Genomic DNA, 19,964 nt, shown 5'->3' with positions numbered 1-19,964 from the left:
AGAGAAGAAACAGTTTCCAGACACCTGCAGTCTTGGAAAAAAAAAAATGATGACCTGAGTGGAAAAGGATGGCAAGGAGTTTGGGGATATCAGGGTTGGTAGTAAGAAGGAAGTTGACAGCAGCTAAACTATAAATGGGCACTGCAAAACAGAACAGAGACAGGACACAGCAATAACTATTCCAAGATGGCTGTCAGAAATGTTTGGTATGGCAGTGATGAAGACAAGGACTATGAGGGTGAAGACAATCATTATAGCAATATCTTTCATTATGGTGATGATGGTGATAATGATGGTGTTGATGATGGTGGCGATGATGACAGTGATGGTGGTGGTGGCAATGATGATGATGGTGGCAATGGTGATGAGGGTGGTGGTAATAATGATGAGAACGGTGGTGTAGATAGTGATGATAGTGATGGTGGTGGAAATGGTAATGGTGATGGGGAGAGTGATGGTGACTGGTCATAACAGTTACGATAGATAGGAATGAAGGTGGTACCAATCATCGTTAGTAAGGATGACACTAATAATAATAATAATAATAATAATAATAATAATAATAATAATAATAATAATAATAATAATAAGTAATGGTTAAAAATGGTGACGGGCCAATACAAATGACGCCAACAATGACTACAGCAATAACTGATGGTGTAGATAAAAATGGTAAAGTAATGGTGCCAAAGACTACGATAATAATGATACACATGACAACTACAGGAGGGAGAGAGAGAGAGAGAGAGAAATCACCATTTCTCAAAAGCAGAAAAAAAACAAAGCAACAAAAACATTTTTTCTATCTTCCCAAAATAACAGTCTTTTTTGTTCTTACTTTTATTTCCCACATTCTTTTTGAGACAATCATGACAATGATGATGGTGGTGGTGGTGGTGATGCTGATGGATGGTGGTGGTGGATGGTTGTGATGGTGGTGATAGTGGTAATGATAATGATGATGGTGGTGGTGGTGATGATGGTGGTGGATGGTTGTGATGGTGATAATAGTGGTGTTGATGATGGTGGTGGTAATGATGGTGGTGGTGATGGTGATAATGGTGGTGGTGGTGGTGATGATGGTGATGAAGATGATGATCATGGTGACAATGGTGGTGATGATCAAGGTGACAATGGTGGTGATGATGATCATGGTGACAATGGTGGTGATGATGATGGTGATCATGGTGACGATGGTGGTGATGATTATAGGTGTTATGTCTAGTGTGTGTGTGTGTGGGGGGGAATATAGGTTTCAAGTAAATTAGAGTAAATCTCATATTTAAAAAAAATCCACCAAAGCCCCTAATCAACACCGTCTTTTCCCACCTCCCCCATTTCACTATCATCATTACACTCACTACAACCACTAACACTACCATCAACATGACCTTGTTCATCACATAGTGTTTTAGTACAACACCACATAAACATAACCTTAATGCTTGCTGTATCTTCAAATCTTCAAGTAATTTAGAAAACATAATAGATAAATGAATAAAAACACTTCTGTTGAACTCTTTGGTTCACCCAGGTTATACCACTCAACCCCCAGACTTTTGTTTTCCTGCTCCCTCCCTTCTTTATTCCCTTCGCCCATTCTAACATTTGCAATTTCCATTTGGTGTCATTGACGAGATAAGGTTAGTGGAACTTTTAAGAAAAAAGAACAGGTGTTCCAGGTGTTCCTTTTTGCATGGAAAAGAAGAATTGGCTATTGAAACCATGGGCATCAAGTATTTTGTTTGAAGATCTTTATCTAGCGTGCAAAATCGTATTTCAAGCAGCTTCACGCACATACATTACATGAGCACAAAAGCTGATTCAAACACAAAAGTGATACAAATCTTATTCATTTCTATAACAAGGCATTGGTGAGGCAGTGCGGTAAGAAGTTTGCTTCCCAAGCACAAGGTCTCAGGTTCAGTTGTACTGTGTGGCACAGGGGCTATAGTGAAAGACCTAGATGTCAAATAGTGGTGGTTGTGGTGGGGAGCGCAACACAAAGACACGCCACATATGAGTGTGTGTGAAAATGATGATAACACCATTAATTCTCTAGGTTGTTCAATTTTTCTCAACTGATCAATGGGACTTGAGTAAATCACTCATTAATGAACCTATAATGACTACTGGAAACAGCTGAAAATCAAATCTACTACAACAAAGAAATATGTAATAACCATTATTTATGCCTTGTCTATATATATGTCTATATATATATATGTATAATATATATATATATATATCTATATATATATATATATGTCTATATATATATATCTATATATATATATGTCTATATATATATATATATATATATATGTCTATATATATATATAGATATATATATATATATATATAGTATATATATATATATGTCTATATATATATTATATATATATGTCTATTATATATATATATATATAGTCTATATATATATATATATATATATGTCATATATATATATATTATATATATATAGTATATATATATTACATATATATATATATATAGACATATATATATGGGTTTTCATCACTTATGACATTGAGGGTTCCAGTTCATCTGATCAACGTAACAGCCTGCTCGTGAAATTAACATGAAAGTAACTAAGCACTCCACAAACATGTGTACCCTTAATGTAGTTCACAAGGAGATTAGGCATGATACAGAATGTGACCAAGCTGGCCCTCTGAAATAGGGTTACTACTCATTTTTGCCAGATAAGTGGACTGGAGCAACATGAAGTAAAATGTCTTGCTCAAGGACACAACATATTGCTGGGAATTGAACTCATGACCTATTGATTATAAGCCAAATACTCTAATCCCTAAGCTACACACACACATACATGACAGCCTTTTATACAGTTTCTGTCAATAAAATTTGCCCACAACCCAGGACTATAGTAGAAGATACTTGCCCAAGAGGCTGTGTAATGGGACTGAACCTGAAAACTCACAGTTGGAGAGCGAGCTTAACCACACAGCCATGCCTGTACCTGAACAACTGAATATTCCGTATATCTGGCCATCACATCTTAAATTATCATAGGTCCTTACAAAACTCATTAAAACTCTCTATATACATCAGTTAATACCATTAATATTCTGAATGTAGTAGAAATGAGAGAAAAAGGAAAATATAATTTAAGTAAAGAGCAAGTTTTATTAACGTAATAAAATACTGTAAATGCAGTAAAATAAAATATTGCACAGTACTTTGAGAAGCAACGATCCATTTTAGATAGAGTAGAAACTTTCTTTTAATGGCAATTAATTAACACAAATTAGCAAGAATTCTCTTGACTCTAATCAACAACAGATTTTCTTTTTTTGTTTTTTTTCCTCAGTATTAGTCACTTTAGAGTTCCAGTTATTTGAGCATCAAATATATGTAAGAGTGAGTTAACAGTATCACCATTTATTGCACCAGGAACGTTACAACTCATCACAAAAAGAGAGCAGGAAAAAGAATGAAGGAATGTTTGTTGTTATTTTTGTTTAGCCCCAGATTCTGTCTTCTTCCAACAGACACCAGACCTCTGCTAAAAGGTGTTCAGAAGCCATGCCCATCTCAAATTTTCTTTCAGAAATAGCATTTTTTAGATATTGTCTCATGTGTTTGACATACTTTTTAAGAAAGAATTGTAATTCAAAGAAATTTAGTAGCTATTTCTAGTAGGCTGGTTGACCACATAGAGGATCCCTTACTAGTTCAACAGCAACTCAAAATTAAATACATATAACACTCCATTTTAATTTACATATACTAATGTATATGACTGTCACTTAAAATTATACATATACTAAATTTAAGATATAGGAAAAAATGAAGCCATATACACACACACATACACACATATATATATATATATATGGCTTTGTTAAACTACTTCATTCTGTGAGTTTTATCTCACTGGAGAAAGATGTGGCCTGCCACTCACAGTCCTTGAACATCTCATGAGGTTGGTGATTTTGTGTGGCTATTCGAGTTATATTTTTTAGTTCCAATTTCTAGCAATTGCAGGCGATGTTTTGCCCCCTTATTTATTTTACCTTTTTGGTTTCTAATTGCTATAGCCACCAATATCATAATGTATTTAATATATAATAATATACTAATTTATCATTATAATATCTTATTGTATATATATATATATATATATATACAAGGAGAGAGATTGAAAGAGAGAAAGAATTGATGAGTAACCATCAAAAGATAAATCCATGCTAATGGAGAGTTCAATGGATATCAGATTGTAAAACTTCAATACAGTTTTAGAACACAGAAAATCCAAATGGGACTGGCTGATATGTATGTATCCTTGGGGTAGTTGGGGCAAAGATCCCAGGCACCTTCCACATAGGGTCCTATCAGAAGCATCCATCATTAAACTTTCTGATTGGTTTCCGAGCCATGACCAATTGAGAATATGGATATTATTCAGCCATCTCGCTTTTGGTCCACCATTAAGTCTTCTGGTTGGTTCATCTTGAAGAATGTGTCTTGCGATTCTTTCCTGCAATATTCTCATCACATGTCCTTAGTACCAGTGCTGTAGCCTCTCAATGTAGAGGACTAGTGGCTCAACCTGGAGAAACTCACTGATCCCTAAGTTATGTACCATGTTGAGTAATGTTACTCCAGAGAACCTTCTGAGGAACCCTGTTTTAGTCACTTGTATTCATTATTGTACTCTTTCTGTCATTATTCAACATTTACAACCACAAGTGAGAACAGGCGCACAAACCAAATTAAAGATTTATTTTATGTGTCACAAAAACATAATTACATATGTAATATTGATGTCTACCTTAATGAAACAGCTGTTGAATATGAAGTATGAACGATGTGAAATTTATGCTTTTCCATTTTTATACACATATAGATATAAAAAAAAGGAAGATAGAGAAAATGTGTTCTTACTTTGATGACGGTGCCAACGGTAGTTCCAATGAAAGCCACAGTGTAATCATAAGTTATCGATACAGCTACAGCAGAAGCTATAATCGAAGGGAAATCCTGTGTAAAGGGAACCTCCACTGGTACAGTCCCAGCTATTGGTGTGTTGATATCTAAAGTTCCACAATAATTGTCATCAATTTGGAGTTTCTGCAAGAGATTTTAAAGAAGAAATATCAAGATTCATGAATTATTTTATTGTAATAATTAAAACAGCAACAACAATAATAATAATAATTCTTTCTACTTTTGGAAGAAGACATGAAATTGGAGGAGGCGGGTAGTCAGTTACATCGACCCTAGTACTCAAGTGGTATGTTTCTTTATCGACCCCGAAAATATGAAAGGCAAAGTCAATTTTGTCAAAATTTGAACCCAGAATGAAATATTACAAATTTAACAATCTTAGCTCTTAGCATCTGGTCTCCTTCAATAATTTATCGTTGTTAATCCTAAATAACTCCCACAGTAAAACATCCAACTTGCTCTTATTTGAGATCTCTGGGTGATGCTTGGAAAACAGTATAAATAATAATTATAATAAAATAAAAACACATACACTAATATAACAAGAAACTAGACCCCCATAACAAAAACTGATGCAGCACCCCGACCAGAGGAGTCTACAGTCACCCAAATTCCACAAAAATAACACAATGCTGCTCAAACCTCAGGGACATGCCAGTGCATTAGATGGTGCAGTAGAAACTTGTATAAAACTACCAAAGAATATTATTACAGATATAAATATATGAAGATTGTCAATGCATATGGACATGTCCTCTACATCTGTCTCTCAGCTGAGAGATCCTAATTTTGCAGGCTTGTGGGTGTTGGCACCAGGTAAAAGGGTCCATGTCAGTGCCATAAAAAAGCGCCGGTTCAAGTGTCACATAATAGTGTATGTGCTGGTACCATGTAAAAGTGCCTGTGCCACAAAAAAAGTACCCAGTACATTCTGTAGAGCGGTTGGAATTAGGAAGGGCATCCAGCCATAGAAACCATGCCAAAACAGGCAAATGGAGCCAGGCAGTTCTTCAGCTGGTCAGCTACTGTCAAACTATCTAACTCATACCAGCATAGAGAATGTACATTAAATGATGATGCTGATGGTGGTGGTGATGATGAAAATGATCATTTTAACATCCTCTTTTCTGTGCTCGCGTAAGTCAGTAGGAGCTTATTTAGGTAAATTTTCTATAGCTGGATGCCCTTCATATGCATACACACACATACCATACAAGCACATACACACCATAAACATACATACATACATACATACACACACAAGGCTTCATCCAGTTTCTATTAACCAAATCTCACTCATAAGTGTTTAGTTGGTCAAAAAGCCATAGTAAAAGACACTTGCCTGAGGAGATACACACTGGGACTGAACCCAAAACCATGTGGTTAGGAAGCAACCCACATAGCCAAGTCTGGAGTGCTATTAGAGAGTGGAATTAATTACCAATCCTAAGGACTTTTGAGCTTGTGAAAGGGGTGGGTTAGCATTTTAGTATCTCACCAATCAATATAGTATATTATTATACTGATGACAGTCTTTTCTGCTGACAGACACTTTAATAGAAATATCTAGTAATTTATTTCTCATAAATACAACCGATTTAAAGTGAACATAAACACTAAAGGTGAACAGTTCACCAGGTCTTCAAATTTTGACCTTTACTATGCCGCAGGTAACTGTGGTCACAGTATTGTTTTATTATGTTATAGCACTGTCACTAACCTGGGTCATTGACTAAATGAAATTTGAAGCATTCATCACTACTGTAGCTACTGCAGCAGTATAGAGAAGGAAACAATGACATCATTGTTGTTGGCGGAGGTGATTGTCATCTGCGTAATGTGATGTTATAAAGCAGCACGCTAAAGGTTAAGCTAGTTATAAAAGTAAATCATTAATGGAACCAGAGTCACTAAAGATACATGGCAGTGTTCAGACAATATAAGCTTATCATCTGATAGAAGAGTCACTGATTCAAATCTCACCACTGACAGTGTGCTGGCTATTTAGAAGGGTTCAGATTCATCCTTGTAGATCACTAAAGGTTAAGCTAGTTTCACTGGTTCAAATCTCACCACTGGCAATGTTAATTAAATGGGTCCAGATTCATTCTTATGGATCAATCTTTAGCCATCTTAATTTGTAGTTTAAGGAACTAGAATTAACCCTTTTATTTTCATTTTCCTCTTGAAAGACGCTGCCATTATTTCAATGAAAATAATGAAGAAATTAGTAAAATAACAATGTCATTATTAAGCAGGTGTTTGGGGTATACATTAACATGAACTTTTGATGGAAGATTTTAAGTTTAAATCACTTTAAATCAAACTTCATATCATAGAAACATGGGTAGTCTGATTGAGGCAGGTCTGTATCAAAAACAAGCAGATGCTTTTTTATCGATCTACTAAAGAAGTAGACACTTTTTAATGGATCAGTTTTCAGTGTTTATTAGTAGATTTAGTAACCAAACTTAAAGAAATGAAATGGCTGAGTGGTTAAGCTGTTAGACTACAAATTTGACCAATATTTTGGAGATAAAGAGGGACAGTGTTGTGTGCAGCTGAACAAGCATGTTGTAATGGGAGAAAGGCATGGCATCATGTGGCATAAGAGGTTTCATCATCATCATCATTGTTTAATGTCCGTCTTCCATGCTAGCATGGGTGGGATGGTTTAACAAGAGCTAGCCAGGCCGAAGCCTGCACCAAACTTCTGTGACTGTTTTCACAAGATTCTTCCAGTCGGATGCCCTTCCTAACACCAACCACTCAGCAGAGGGGACTCAGTGCTTATTTCATGGCACAAGCACAGGCAGGGTGAGTAGTGCTTTTTACGTGGCCCATGCACAAGTGAGATCAGTTTTGGGAAGATTTTTACAGCAGGATGCTCTTCCAAACACAAACCACTTTACAGTGTGGACTGGGTGCTTTTTAAGTGGCACCTGCACTGACAGGGTCACTAAGTACTTGTATGAAAAAAAGTATATGTAAATGAGAGAGAGAGAAAGAGAGAGAGATGGGGGTAAGAAATGAGCTCATCTTATGATAAATACTGAATGGCTTAGTGGTTAGGTTAGGTTGTTGGGCTCATAAGATTGTTGTTTCAATTTCTGGACCAGGCAATGCATTATGTCCTTAGGCAAAATACTTCATTTCACACTGCTCCAGTCCACTTAGCTGCCAAAAATGAGTATTCCTGTGACAGACTAACGTCCTATCCAGTGAGGAATAAATATATACTACAGAAAACAAGAATTCAGCCTTATGAATCTATATAACCTGGGAAGGAGTTCCATTGTATTTTATGATATGTAATAGAACATGAGCAAGGGACTTTAGTGGAAAATTATTTCACTAATCAAAAATACGATGGAAAATAGTGATGGTGGTGTGCTACAAGTGTCTATGTGTGTATCTGTATGTACATAAATATATGTAGCAGTGTGTGCACCTTCATATGTATGCATGCATCATGCATCTACGTATGTATGCATACATGCTTTTACATAATATGTATGTATGTCTTCACATAATTTTTATTCATAAGAATTCTTCCCAAAAGGAGAGAGCGGGCTTCAAATAAAGAAACAAGAGCTCTGTTATTGGAATTTGGCCAACAACAATGATAGTTCTTTCATGTTCATTTCTTTTTTTACCATTTTATTAACTTTTACTTGTTTCAGTCATTAGATTGCAGCCATGCCAGAGCACTGCTTTGATGGGTTTTAGTGAAACAAATTGGTCAAATTTTGTTTGTCTTTTTCCTTTTAATAGTCTGGTGCTTAGTCTATAAGTCTCTCTTGCCAAACCATAACATTACAGGGATGTAAACAAACCAAAACTAGTTGTCAAGTGGTGGATAGAGGAAGCAAACACACACACACAACAGGGTTCACACAGTTTCCACCTACTAAATTCACTCATAAAGCATTGGCCAATCTGAGGATACAGTAGAAGACCCTTGCCCAAAATGTCATGCAGCAGGAATGAAATCAAAACCACAGGGTTAGAAAATGAACTTCTTAACTGCACAACCGTCTTTGTGCCTATTATTGGGAAGTATTGCATATTTTTCCTGTTCCATTTATAATAGACTGTATTTGCATTTTTTCTTTCTTTACTTGAACATCCTAGCTTTTCATATTTTCACTTTATTATTTAGATATGTAAACCAAGTGCACTAGTGATTATTAGTGCATGCATACATGCATATGTATATATGTAGGTCACATGGCTTTGAGCACAACTGATAAGGTAATCCAGTACAACAAGTTACATGACCGGACTGCCTGTCACTATAACAGCATGTTGCCTCATGACGAGGGTTGCTAGAAATGCAGTCAAAAGGATGGATAAACCTAGCTTAGCATCAATAATTCTGTAACAATAAAGTCATCATTCATCATTTTAACATCTACATTTCCATGCTTGCATGGGTCAGACAGATTTATTGGAGCAGCTTTGCTACAACCAAATGCTCTTCCTTGTCACCTACCCTTACCTTTTTTCTAAATAAAGTAATATTCCCCTATGACTAGACATGGTCTCACAGAATAACAGAAATGAATGACTTCAGAAGAGATAATTATCATTGCAGTTGTCAGGGTATTACACCTGCCATGATGAAATACTACCACTTCTGTACTTATGCATGTAGCTCTGGTTTTATCTCTTACCAAAAGAGAAAGACCTAGTTTCTAACCAAGAATCAAGGTTCTTTTACAGGAATTAACTGTGCAGAAATTGTTGTGTATATGTGTATGGATGGAATGTGTCACTGAAAATGTATAGACAAACATACTTAAATATAAGGTAGGTAGGCTAGCTAGATATGACAACACTTAAGTATGTATATGTGTGTATGAAAGTACTTATTAGGCTACTTATAAATTAGTATACATATATATTTCATGAATGTAACAATCTTTGTGTATGAAGACACACATACATCTCTCTCTCTCTCTCTCTCGTCTCTCATATCTAGATATCTACATTTGTATCTATATGTGTATCTAACCACACATATACACACACAATTTTTGAACAAGACGAAGTTTTAGCCTATTTAGCTTTCATATGCAAATCAAAACTTCAAAGTCACTGTCAACACTATATTCTTCTTAATAAAAAGTATTTATATACAAGGGGTGCTGAAAAGTTCCTGGTTTTAACCTCATGACAATGGATTTTTTTTATTAGGTAACTAGGTTGCACTGACAGTAATTATCTTGGCTGAGATCAGTAATTAGTGCACGACAATGGTTCAGCATATATCTGTCAACCGCTTCATAGCATGCACTGTTTATTTATGTAAACTTTCATCACTGTGAGGACCGTAAATTCAATGAAACTGGTGAAGCTGGAGGCAACTGTAAATTCTATGAAGGACCAGAAGAATTCGCTGAATGTGTATGAATTTGATAGGAAGTCATAGTCAAAATAGCGGTGTAACTGCCAAAACTGCTGCTTTTATACTATTATGGTGATTAAGTCTCGAACAGAGTTGGAAATACTTACATGAAGAATAGTGTAACAAACCTATCAGATTCCTTGAAATTTGCACGGTGACCCCTATTATTGATTCTGCGAGTGACAGCGGATATATATATATAAACTAGTACATAAACAGGTACAAAACTGCAGCAGATAGGGGTGTATATATTTTCATCTGATTCAAAGCAAGTACATAGTGCATGTAAATTTATGTCAACTGATGTTATGAGTTTAAAGGTATCGCAAAAGGCCTAGCTGGAGGCCCAACCTTCTAAGTTTTTTTACAGGGCTTAGAAAAACTGGAGAACAGCTGCAATAAGTGACTGAATCAGAGAGAGGAACAGGTTGATTAAAACCATAATTAACTGATCCCCCTGTATTTTTTTAAAATCCAAAACAGGAACTTTTCAGCACTCCTTCGTATATATATATATATATATATATTAAATAGCATGTTAACTATCGAAATATATACATTTATATATATGATTGATTGATTGATTGATTGATTCCAGTTTCAGCTCATGAGCTGTGGCCATGCTGGGGCACCGCCATATATATATTTATATTCAACAGTGTGTATATGTGTGTATATTCATACACACACATGTATATCTACCTATTGATCACAGCATCTCTCCCTCATACATACATACATATATATATATATATATATATATATATATATATATATATATATATATAGAGAGAGAGAGAGAGAGAGAGAGAGAGAGAGAGAGCAACAAGAAAATGGAGGGGATCAAGAGGTGGTATTCAACTTTTAGACATATTTTATGTCTATTTATTTATTTTTTTAAAAGACAATTATAGCAATATACATAAATGTATAATATATTATGCTTTACATATATAGATAGATAGGGTCCAACCCATCCCAGTATGGGCAACAGCCGTTAAATGATGGTGGTGATGATGATGATAAGTATATATATATACACACACATATATACAACTGTATTTATACAAAACATGTACGTGACCTCCTGAGTCAGGACAAGAATGAGAATGTAGAGAATGCTCACTGATTAGATTTAAGGTCATTCCCTGACCTAAATAATTTACTGAATGAATCTCCTTCCCTGGCTTCCTCACTCTTTCAGCTGTCCTACTCTTTGCTATATGTAGGTGTGTAATAAAAAAGCATGTGGGTGATGGTAGGCGGCTGTGTGTTTGTGTGTCAACTATTTGAATTAATTATATAAGCAGAAACAAAAATTTTGAAGTTTGCACACCAACACACACATCAACTATATACAGTATTCAATACTATGTGTGTCTAAGTGCATGGATGTGTGTGTGTGGTGTGTGTGTACATGATATATATATATATATATATATATATATATATATATACATATATATATACATATATACATATATATATTATATACATATATATATTATATATACATATATATATTATATATATATATATATATATATTATATATATATATATACATATATATATATATATACATATATATGGAGGGTTGGTGAGTGCATTTATATCTCAGAAAAACAAATAATATAAACCACCATCATCATCGTTTAACACCTGCCTTCTATGCTTGCATGGGTGGGACATATATACTTATTTCATATATCTGTATCTATATTTATGTGTGTGTGTGTCTTTGTGTTTGTGTTTGTTCTCCCACCATCACCTGACAACCAATGTTGGTGTGTTTACATGGCAGTTCAGCAAAAGTGACTAATAGAATAAGTACTAAGCTTACAAATAATAAATTCCAGGGTCAATTTCTTTGACCCAAAAAAATCTTTAAGGCAGAGAATATATATATATATATATATATATATATATATATATATATATATATATATATATATGTGTGTGTGTGTGTGTGTGTGTGTGTGTGTGTGTTATAGACTCTCCAGTTGAAAACGACGTATGAAACCTGCATAAATGATTTGTTTATTATGATCAAATGTATGTGCTGTGCGTCAGCTCACTCTCTTCATCAAATCGATATCGCTTGAACAGGTGCACGGTGTATCACACGTCAGGAGTTGAAATAACAGCAGGGCAATGTGAAATAAAGTGTTTTGCTCAAGAACACAACACGCCACCTGGTCAAGGAACTGAAACACCACTCTCATGCTTATGACTGCAACACTTTAACTACTAAGCTATGCACTCTCATATATATATATATATATATATATATATATTAACAGATGGATAATGTGTCAATTCACTACAGCTGTTTCTAATGACTTTTTAATTAATTAATGGAGACATTGCATCATTAGAAAAAAAATACTGTTTTCATCAGGTGAATACATGAACCACAACATCCAAAAACATTCAAAAGCCAACAGGAAATGCACCTCCATGATTCTAAGACCCTTGCTGTATAGAAATGCATATGTAGGTACTTTGGTACCTACATATGTATTACTCTATTTTGATCCAACTTGGTGCCTTACCATTTAAGTGCCTGATTCACTCGAATCCTGATTTTGTGTGTGTGTGTGCTTCTTTTGCTTCAGTCATTGGATTGCAGCCATGCTAGAGCAGTGTCTTATAGGGTTTAGTCAAACAAATCGCTACGAATACTTATTTTATTTTCTAAACCTGGTACTCACCCAAATTCATGCACAAACTTTTGGTCAGCTCAGCACTATAGAAAAAGACACTTTTTTTGGTACTGTGCAGTGGGGACAGAAGCCAAGACCACATGGTTGAGAAGCAAGCTTCTAACTACATGTGCCCCTTTCCTATACATTACACATACACACACACATATTTATATATGGAGGGAAAGACCAAGGTCTGCAAGCTCTACAAAAGTGTGTGCATTGGATAATAAAGCAACACATACACCACCACCACCACTACTGCTGCTGCTACTAGTATCATCACATATATGCAAGAAATATAAATAGTTAAAGAAGAAATATTCTTTTTAATTGTAGGCACAAGGTCCGCAATTCTGGAGCAGGGGGTAAGATGATTGCATCAACTCCAGTGCTCTACTTGTACTTATCTTATCGATCTCAAAAGGATAAAAGGCAAAGTTGACCTATGTTGAATTGGAAATAAAGGCATAACGCCAGAAGAAACGCCACTAAACAAATTGTCTGGCATAGTAATAATTCTTCCTGCTCACTGCCTTCAGTGACAGTTGAAATAAGGAGAGTAACTTTGAGCCGTAAAGAGATGTGCGTGTGGGGAAGTATCTTGTGTTGACCTACCACCTAATCCCGGATATCCAGAAAGATATTTACCTTGTGTTCATGTCCGGTCTTTACTGTGTGCTCTCTTATGTTAGTGGGGGTGAATGGTGTGTGTGTGTGTGTGTGCATGTATGTATGTTTGCATGGAGTGTTGTCACCTACATTTATGTATGAGTGTGTGTGTTTGTGTGAATATGTGTTTGCGTGTGTGAATGAGTGTGTGTATTGTGTATTTGTAGCATAGAGAGAATGTTACCTGCATTTATGTGTGTATGCATGTGTGGCATAGAGTGCATGTTACCTGCATTTGTGTGTGCATGTGCATGAGCTGTATGTCACCAGCATTTGTGGTGTGTGTAACCTTCATTTCTCTACTTCTATGTGAGTGTGTGTATTTGTGTATGTGCATGAGAGAACAGTCATGAGTGGTGTACAGTATGCATGCCATATCTACAAGTTATATATGGGTGGTGGGTGAATGTATACATATAGATTGTTTGTGACTGAGGAGAAAATGTTTGTATAGATTATTTTAGTCTTAGTATTTTTTATGGTGGCCGATAAAAGGACACACACACACACACATTCTGTGTCAAAGAAGAAATAAGACCATTTCCAATCATCCAGATAAACTCAAGGTGTAGACAGTAACTACTAATTAAGCTGTTTTATTGTAATCCCATCACAGCCATCTCACATTAACCTAGTTCTCAATGAGATAAAATAAACACTGGGGATCTATCATTACAATTTATGATCTACCTTTATAATTCAAGATTTACCATTATCTTTATACATGTGTTGGTTATTAACTGTCAGGCAACTGCACCCTTCAAAATTTCTGTTTCGCCAACATTATTCCTAATGTACCTATGTACTCATTCCTTTTTATGGCTCTTTTACTTTTATTATCTTACTTGTTTCAGTCATTTGACTGTAGCCATGTTAAAGTACCACTTTGATGGGTTTTAGTTGAACAAATTAACCCCAGGACTTATTTCTTAAGCTTAGTACTTATCCTATCAGTCTCCTTAGTCAAACTGCTATGTTACAGGGTTTCCAAGTAATGATGGAGGACAAACACAAAGACAAATACACACATACATATATACATACAAAACAGGTTCTTTCAGTTGCCCTCAACCAAATCCACTCACAAGGCTTTGGTCAGCTTGTGGATATGGAAGAAGACACTTGCCCAAGGTGCCACAAAGTGGGACTGAACCAAGAACTTGAGGTTGGGAAGCAAGCTTCTTATCATAGAGCCACAACTGTACCTATATACTTTTCTGTCTTTTTCCTGTTTTATTCTGTGTACAGTTGTTGCACTTTTGAATTTCACTGCTGGTATTTATGTTTGAACATAAATTAACATGAAATTTTGACTGAAGGTTTTAATTTAGTCTTTTAGCATTTAAAGTGGCTCAAGATTCTGTTTCCCACACCCACACTACAATGTCATTCTAAAAATAAACAATCACATCTTTGAAATCTCGAAGCTATGAAATCATACATTATTAGTTCAAAACAATGTAAATAAATAGGCATGACATTTGGTAGGGGGTATGTGACTTAGTGGTTGGGGTGTTGCCCGCACAACTACAAAATCGTGGTTCCAATTCTCAGACCAAGCAATTAATTGTGTTCTAAACAAAACACTTTATCTCATGCTCTGTGATCACTTTGACATCTGACATATTGTGCACCTGTTCAGGCAATGTCAATTTGATGAAAGGCATTAGCTTTATGTGCAGTACAAACATTTGATCACAATAAACAAATCATTTGTGCAGAGTGTTCAAGAAATTGCAGAGTGCTCATCTGTTGTCTTTGACAGTGAAGAATACATGTGGCAGAATAATCTGAATGCTAAAGTGTCAGACCACTTTAAACAATGAAATCTGCATCATATAACAAAGGGCATTCTCAGGTGTATTGGTACTAAAAGGGCTAACTGAATTCATCATTGAAGATAATTCACTGGCCATCAAATTACAGAAGGCTTCCATCAAATTCTTTTATTCTCCAACTAACTTCAGCCATTGAACTGCAGCAGGGCTGGGGTATCACTTTGAAGGGTCCAATCTAAGTATAGGCAACCCCTTTTAGAGAAGTGTGTTGCACGAGACATGGATCATCACCAGTTGGATAGAAATACAAAAAATATTCAAGCTAATATAAAGCTATTCATATATCTCATTTGAAGTTAAAAATGATTGGAGGGGATTAAAAAGTTTGTCACCATTTGTGCAAGCAAGGCTTGTGTGATTAAGCAGCTTGCTTCCTATCTGTAAGGCCTTGGGTTCAGTCTCATTGCACAGCACCTTGAGTAAGTGTCATCTACAATAATCTTGGGTCAATCAACACCTTGTGAATGGATATAATAGACAGATACATACATGTGTATGTATAGAATTATATTTTATATATGATTCTAATGAGTCAACTTTTAACTGTAATAATATGAGTTTGGATGTTGATGAAACAATTGTAAATTTACTTAATAAAACAACTTGCTCACTCCATTCTCATTGGAAATAATTACATAAATGCAATGAATATTTATGGATCTTCTAAAACATGATTTGAAAAATATCAATCTTCAAATTAAAGGCATATCTGATAGCCTGTATCTGCTGTTGAGCTTAAAAGAGTGAACTCCAGGATTAACATCTATCTGTGTGTGTGTGTGTTTTAATCTGCAAACACCGCTTGTCAACTGGTGTTGGCTTGTTTATGTCCCTGTAACTTATTGTAGCAAAACAAAACAACAAAATAAGTACTAGAAATGGAAAAAAGAGGAGTGGGATCATTTCGTTCAAATAAACCCTTCAAGTACAACACAAAGGATAAGTTTATTGAATATTTCACAAGAAATAAATAATCAAACAGTTTTCATGAAAAGTTTAAACTTTGATCCATCCATCCATCCATCCTTCTCCAGGAATGGTAAATAGAAAAATAAAATGTTTGCAAAAGAGAAATAAATAAATAATACAAAATACGTTCAAGTCCCAAGTCAGTTACGATACTCCAAATGATTTTATATTCAAGCTAACTTAGAACCAACCATATTTTCTACCATAGTCATTCTTGCTTTGTTTCCTTTGTTATATTTTTTCTGACATAATCATGTTTTCAAGCCACAAATGAAGATTATCAGGGTATAATAGTAGCAGCAGTAGTAGTAGTAGTGAGTAGCAGTGATGGTCGTAGTAGTAGTAGTAGTGATGGTGGTGGTGGTGGTGGTAGTAGTAGTAATAGTAGTAGTGATGATGGTGGTGGTGGTGGAGGTAGTAGTAGTAGTAGTAGTAGTAGATGTAGCAGTAGCACCAGCACCAGTAGTAGTTGTAGTAATAGAATTAGCTGTTGCTTAAGCCTTCATTAGCTTTATTCAACCAAAACATAACCCTTTAGCACTCAAGCCGAGTATATCCGGTACAAATATTCCACCAGTTTCATGTTCAAACTGACCAGATTAAGTCTCTCACACCTAATTTTACTATGTCATTCTAAAAATAAGCAACCACATCACTGAAATCTGAAAGCTATGAATTAATGTATGATTAATGCAAAACAAATGTGAATAAATAAGCATTACATTTGACAAGGTAATCTGAATGCTAATGAGTTAAAAAGATTCCACCTGCAACTAAATCTTTCCCCCTCACTCACACATAATAGGGTAAACCAGTGGTTCTCAACTGGAGTCTATATAACCGCTGAGGGTCCATATACGATTTTTTTGGATCCACGAAACAATATAGTAAATTGGGGATTCATAATAGTATTTTAAGGGCTCCTGAAAAAAATTTTGCTTTATATGTATGTATTGGTATGTATTACAAGAAACAGCTAGGTTTCTTTCTTTAACACAGTGGTTCTCAACTAGGGTCCACGTAACAAAATAGTAAATTGGGGATCCATGACAGTATTTTGAGGGCGCCTGAAAAAATTTTCCTTTAGATGTATTGCACAAAGCAGCTAGGTTTCTTTCTAAACTAGTTTTTAAACTTCGAATGGCTATGGGGGTCCACCAGAATAGAATATTAATTACAGGGGTCCATAGGTTAAAAAACGGTTGAGAATCCCTGGTGTGAACCAAAGATTTTGTTTTCAGTGTCTTTCCTGTTTTCATAACAGGTAGTGTGCTTTGAGGTGAATTTAGCTGCTATTTCAAGCAATTCTTGTGACTTCATTGAAGCTGTTTTATTGGGCTTTATGGAAGAGCACACATGCAGTATCAATTAGTACATCATTACTATGTTTTGTTGCATTTTTCTGTGATGGGGTGGGCACATTGTTTATTGTGAGTTGGGGTTTACTTTTAACATATATATCAAACATTACAGTTTTCACTTAATTTTTATTCAAGAGATAACAGCTACAGAAATAATGATATGAGAAAGTTTTGAAACCAAAAAATAAATGCTAGTGGTGATGATGATGATGATGATGATGATGATGATGATGATGATGGTGTTGGTAATGATGATGATGATCCTTCTAACAATATGAATGAAGTGTATGTATGTTTATATAGTGTGACACTGTATTCATATGCTAAAATATTAACAAAAGCAGTGAAATACCTACAAACAAACAACACAACCACACATTTGGTACTCAAATTGTGTGTGTGCATACACATACATACACATCAAAACACAGGTGTATGTTGATGTATATAAACATAACAGTGAACATAAAGAAAATATAACCAAATAAAATCATAAACTGTGAATATAAAACGTAATTGAATATAAACATAACATAAATGGTGAACAAACACAGAACATTATGGATTGCTTTGAAGTGCAAACTATTAAATAATTTAAAGCAGTGCTTTGTTCGGTGCCTAAATGGAGTATTTCGAAGCACAATTTTTAATGACATTGTTTGTTTTAGATTTTATCTTTTTTAAAACAATGTTTACGATGTTTGTTACCTCAATTTTCAACTTTTTTTTTTCAAATATTCTTGATATAGATCACTAATTGAAAAATTTATTTGTATACCTTTCTAACTTTTATGATAAAAAGCTGTCTCTATCTCTCATATATAGCATCACCATCACCATCATTTAACATTCATTTTCCATGCTGGCATGAGATGAGTAGTTTGATAGGAGCTGGTCAGCTGATGAGCTGCATGGGTTCCATGTCTGTTTTGGCATGGGTTCTACAGCTTGATGCCATTCCTAATGCCAACCACTTGACAAAGTGTACTGGGTGCTTTTCACATGGCACCAGTACCCATGAGCCAACAAGATTAGGAAGAGAGATACAGAGGACATACCTGTATGCAGAGACATATGATTTTATTTAGCTATGTGAGTGTGTATATAAGCCTTGTACTTATGCTATTGGTCTCTTTTGCCAAATTGCTAAGTTATGGACACAAAAGCACACCAGCATTGGCTGTCAAGCAATGGCATGGGGGTGGGAGACAAACACTGACACACAGACACACACACACACATATATATATATGATGCCCAAGGCTATAGTAGGAGACACTTTCCCAAGGTGCCATGCAGTGGGACTGAACCCGGAACCAAACTTCTTACTACACAGACATATACATATATCGATATGCACACACACATGAACATATACATACATTCATACATACATACATAACCTATACAAGCATGGGAAAATGGACATTAAAATGAACAATATCATGATCATCATTTTAATGTCCACTTTGGCATGCTTTCATGAGAGCTACAACTAGATACCTTTCTTGTGGCCAATCCTCACCAGTTTCCAAACAAGTTAATATGTCCCCTTTTGCAGAAAATTGGAAATGAACAGCATTCTTGTGTGACAGTGACACTCCTTTACAACTATCATGTTGATACCAAGACAATGAGACACAACATGCACTCACAAATGATGACTTTAGAAACTGAGAGAAAGTGAACCAATTTATTTTTAACAGTAGATAAAGCTATAAATAATATTTACATGCAGTTATTTCATGCTGGCAGCATGAAGAATAATAGCACCCTCTATGCACTTTAGTGTTAGGAAGGGTATCCAACCATAGAAACGCTGACAGAGCTGACAAGTAGCACAATATAAGCTCTGTGGTTCACTGGATCCTGTCAAACCATGTAGCCCAAGACATGGAAAGGGAATGTTATATATATACTCTTTACTCTTTTACTTGTTTCAGTCATTTGACTGCGGCCAAGCTGAAGCACTGTCTTTAGTCGAGCAAATCGCCCCCGGGACTTATTCTTTGTAA

The 19,964-nt window shown here is 35.3% G+C and overlaps 1 protein-coding gene across 6 annotated transcripts in view; it reads right to left on the bottom strand.

Annotated features, from left to right (window-relative positions):
* The window catches only part of LOC115212037 (plexin-A1), a 695,010-nt gene that overhangs the window by 530,361 nt on the left and 144,685 nt on the right, over positions 1 to 19,964 (bottom strand). For all 6 annotated transcript variants that reach the window (XM_036502774.1, XM_036502773.1, XM_036502772.1 and 3 more), the window contains one exon: positions 4,933 to 5,118. In XM_036502774.1, the coding sequence (XP_036358667.1) occupies positions 4,933 to 5,118 (186 nt within the window). The remainder of the gene's footprint in view (positions 1 to 4,932; positions 5,119 to 19,964) is intronic.

Source organism: Octopus sinensis, linkage group LG5 (genome assembly GCF_006345805.1).
Source record: "Octopus sinensis linkage group LG5, ASM634580v1, whole genome shotgun sequence".
Lineage (NCBI taxonomy): Eukaryota > Metazoa > Mollusca > Cephalopoda > Octopoda > Octopodidae > Octopus > Octopus sinensis.
Note: the sequence above shows the minus strand (reverse complement) of the source record. Positions and strands in the feature narration are given on the sequence as shown.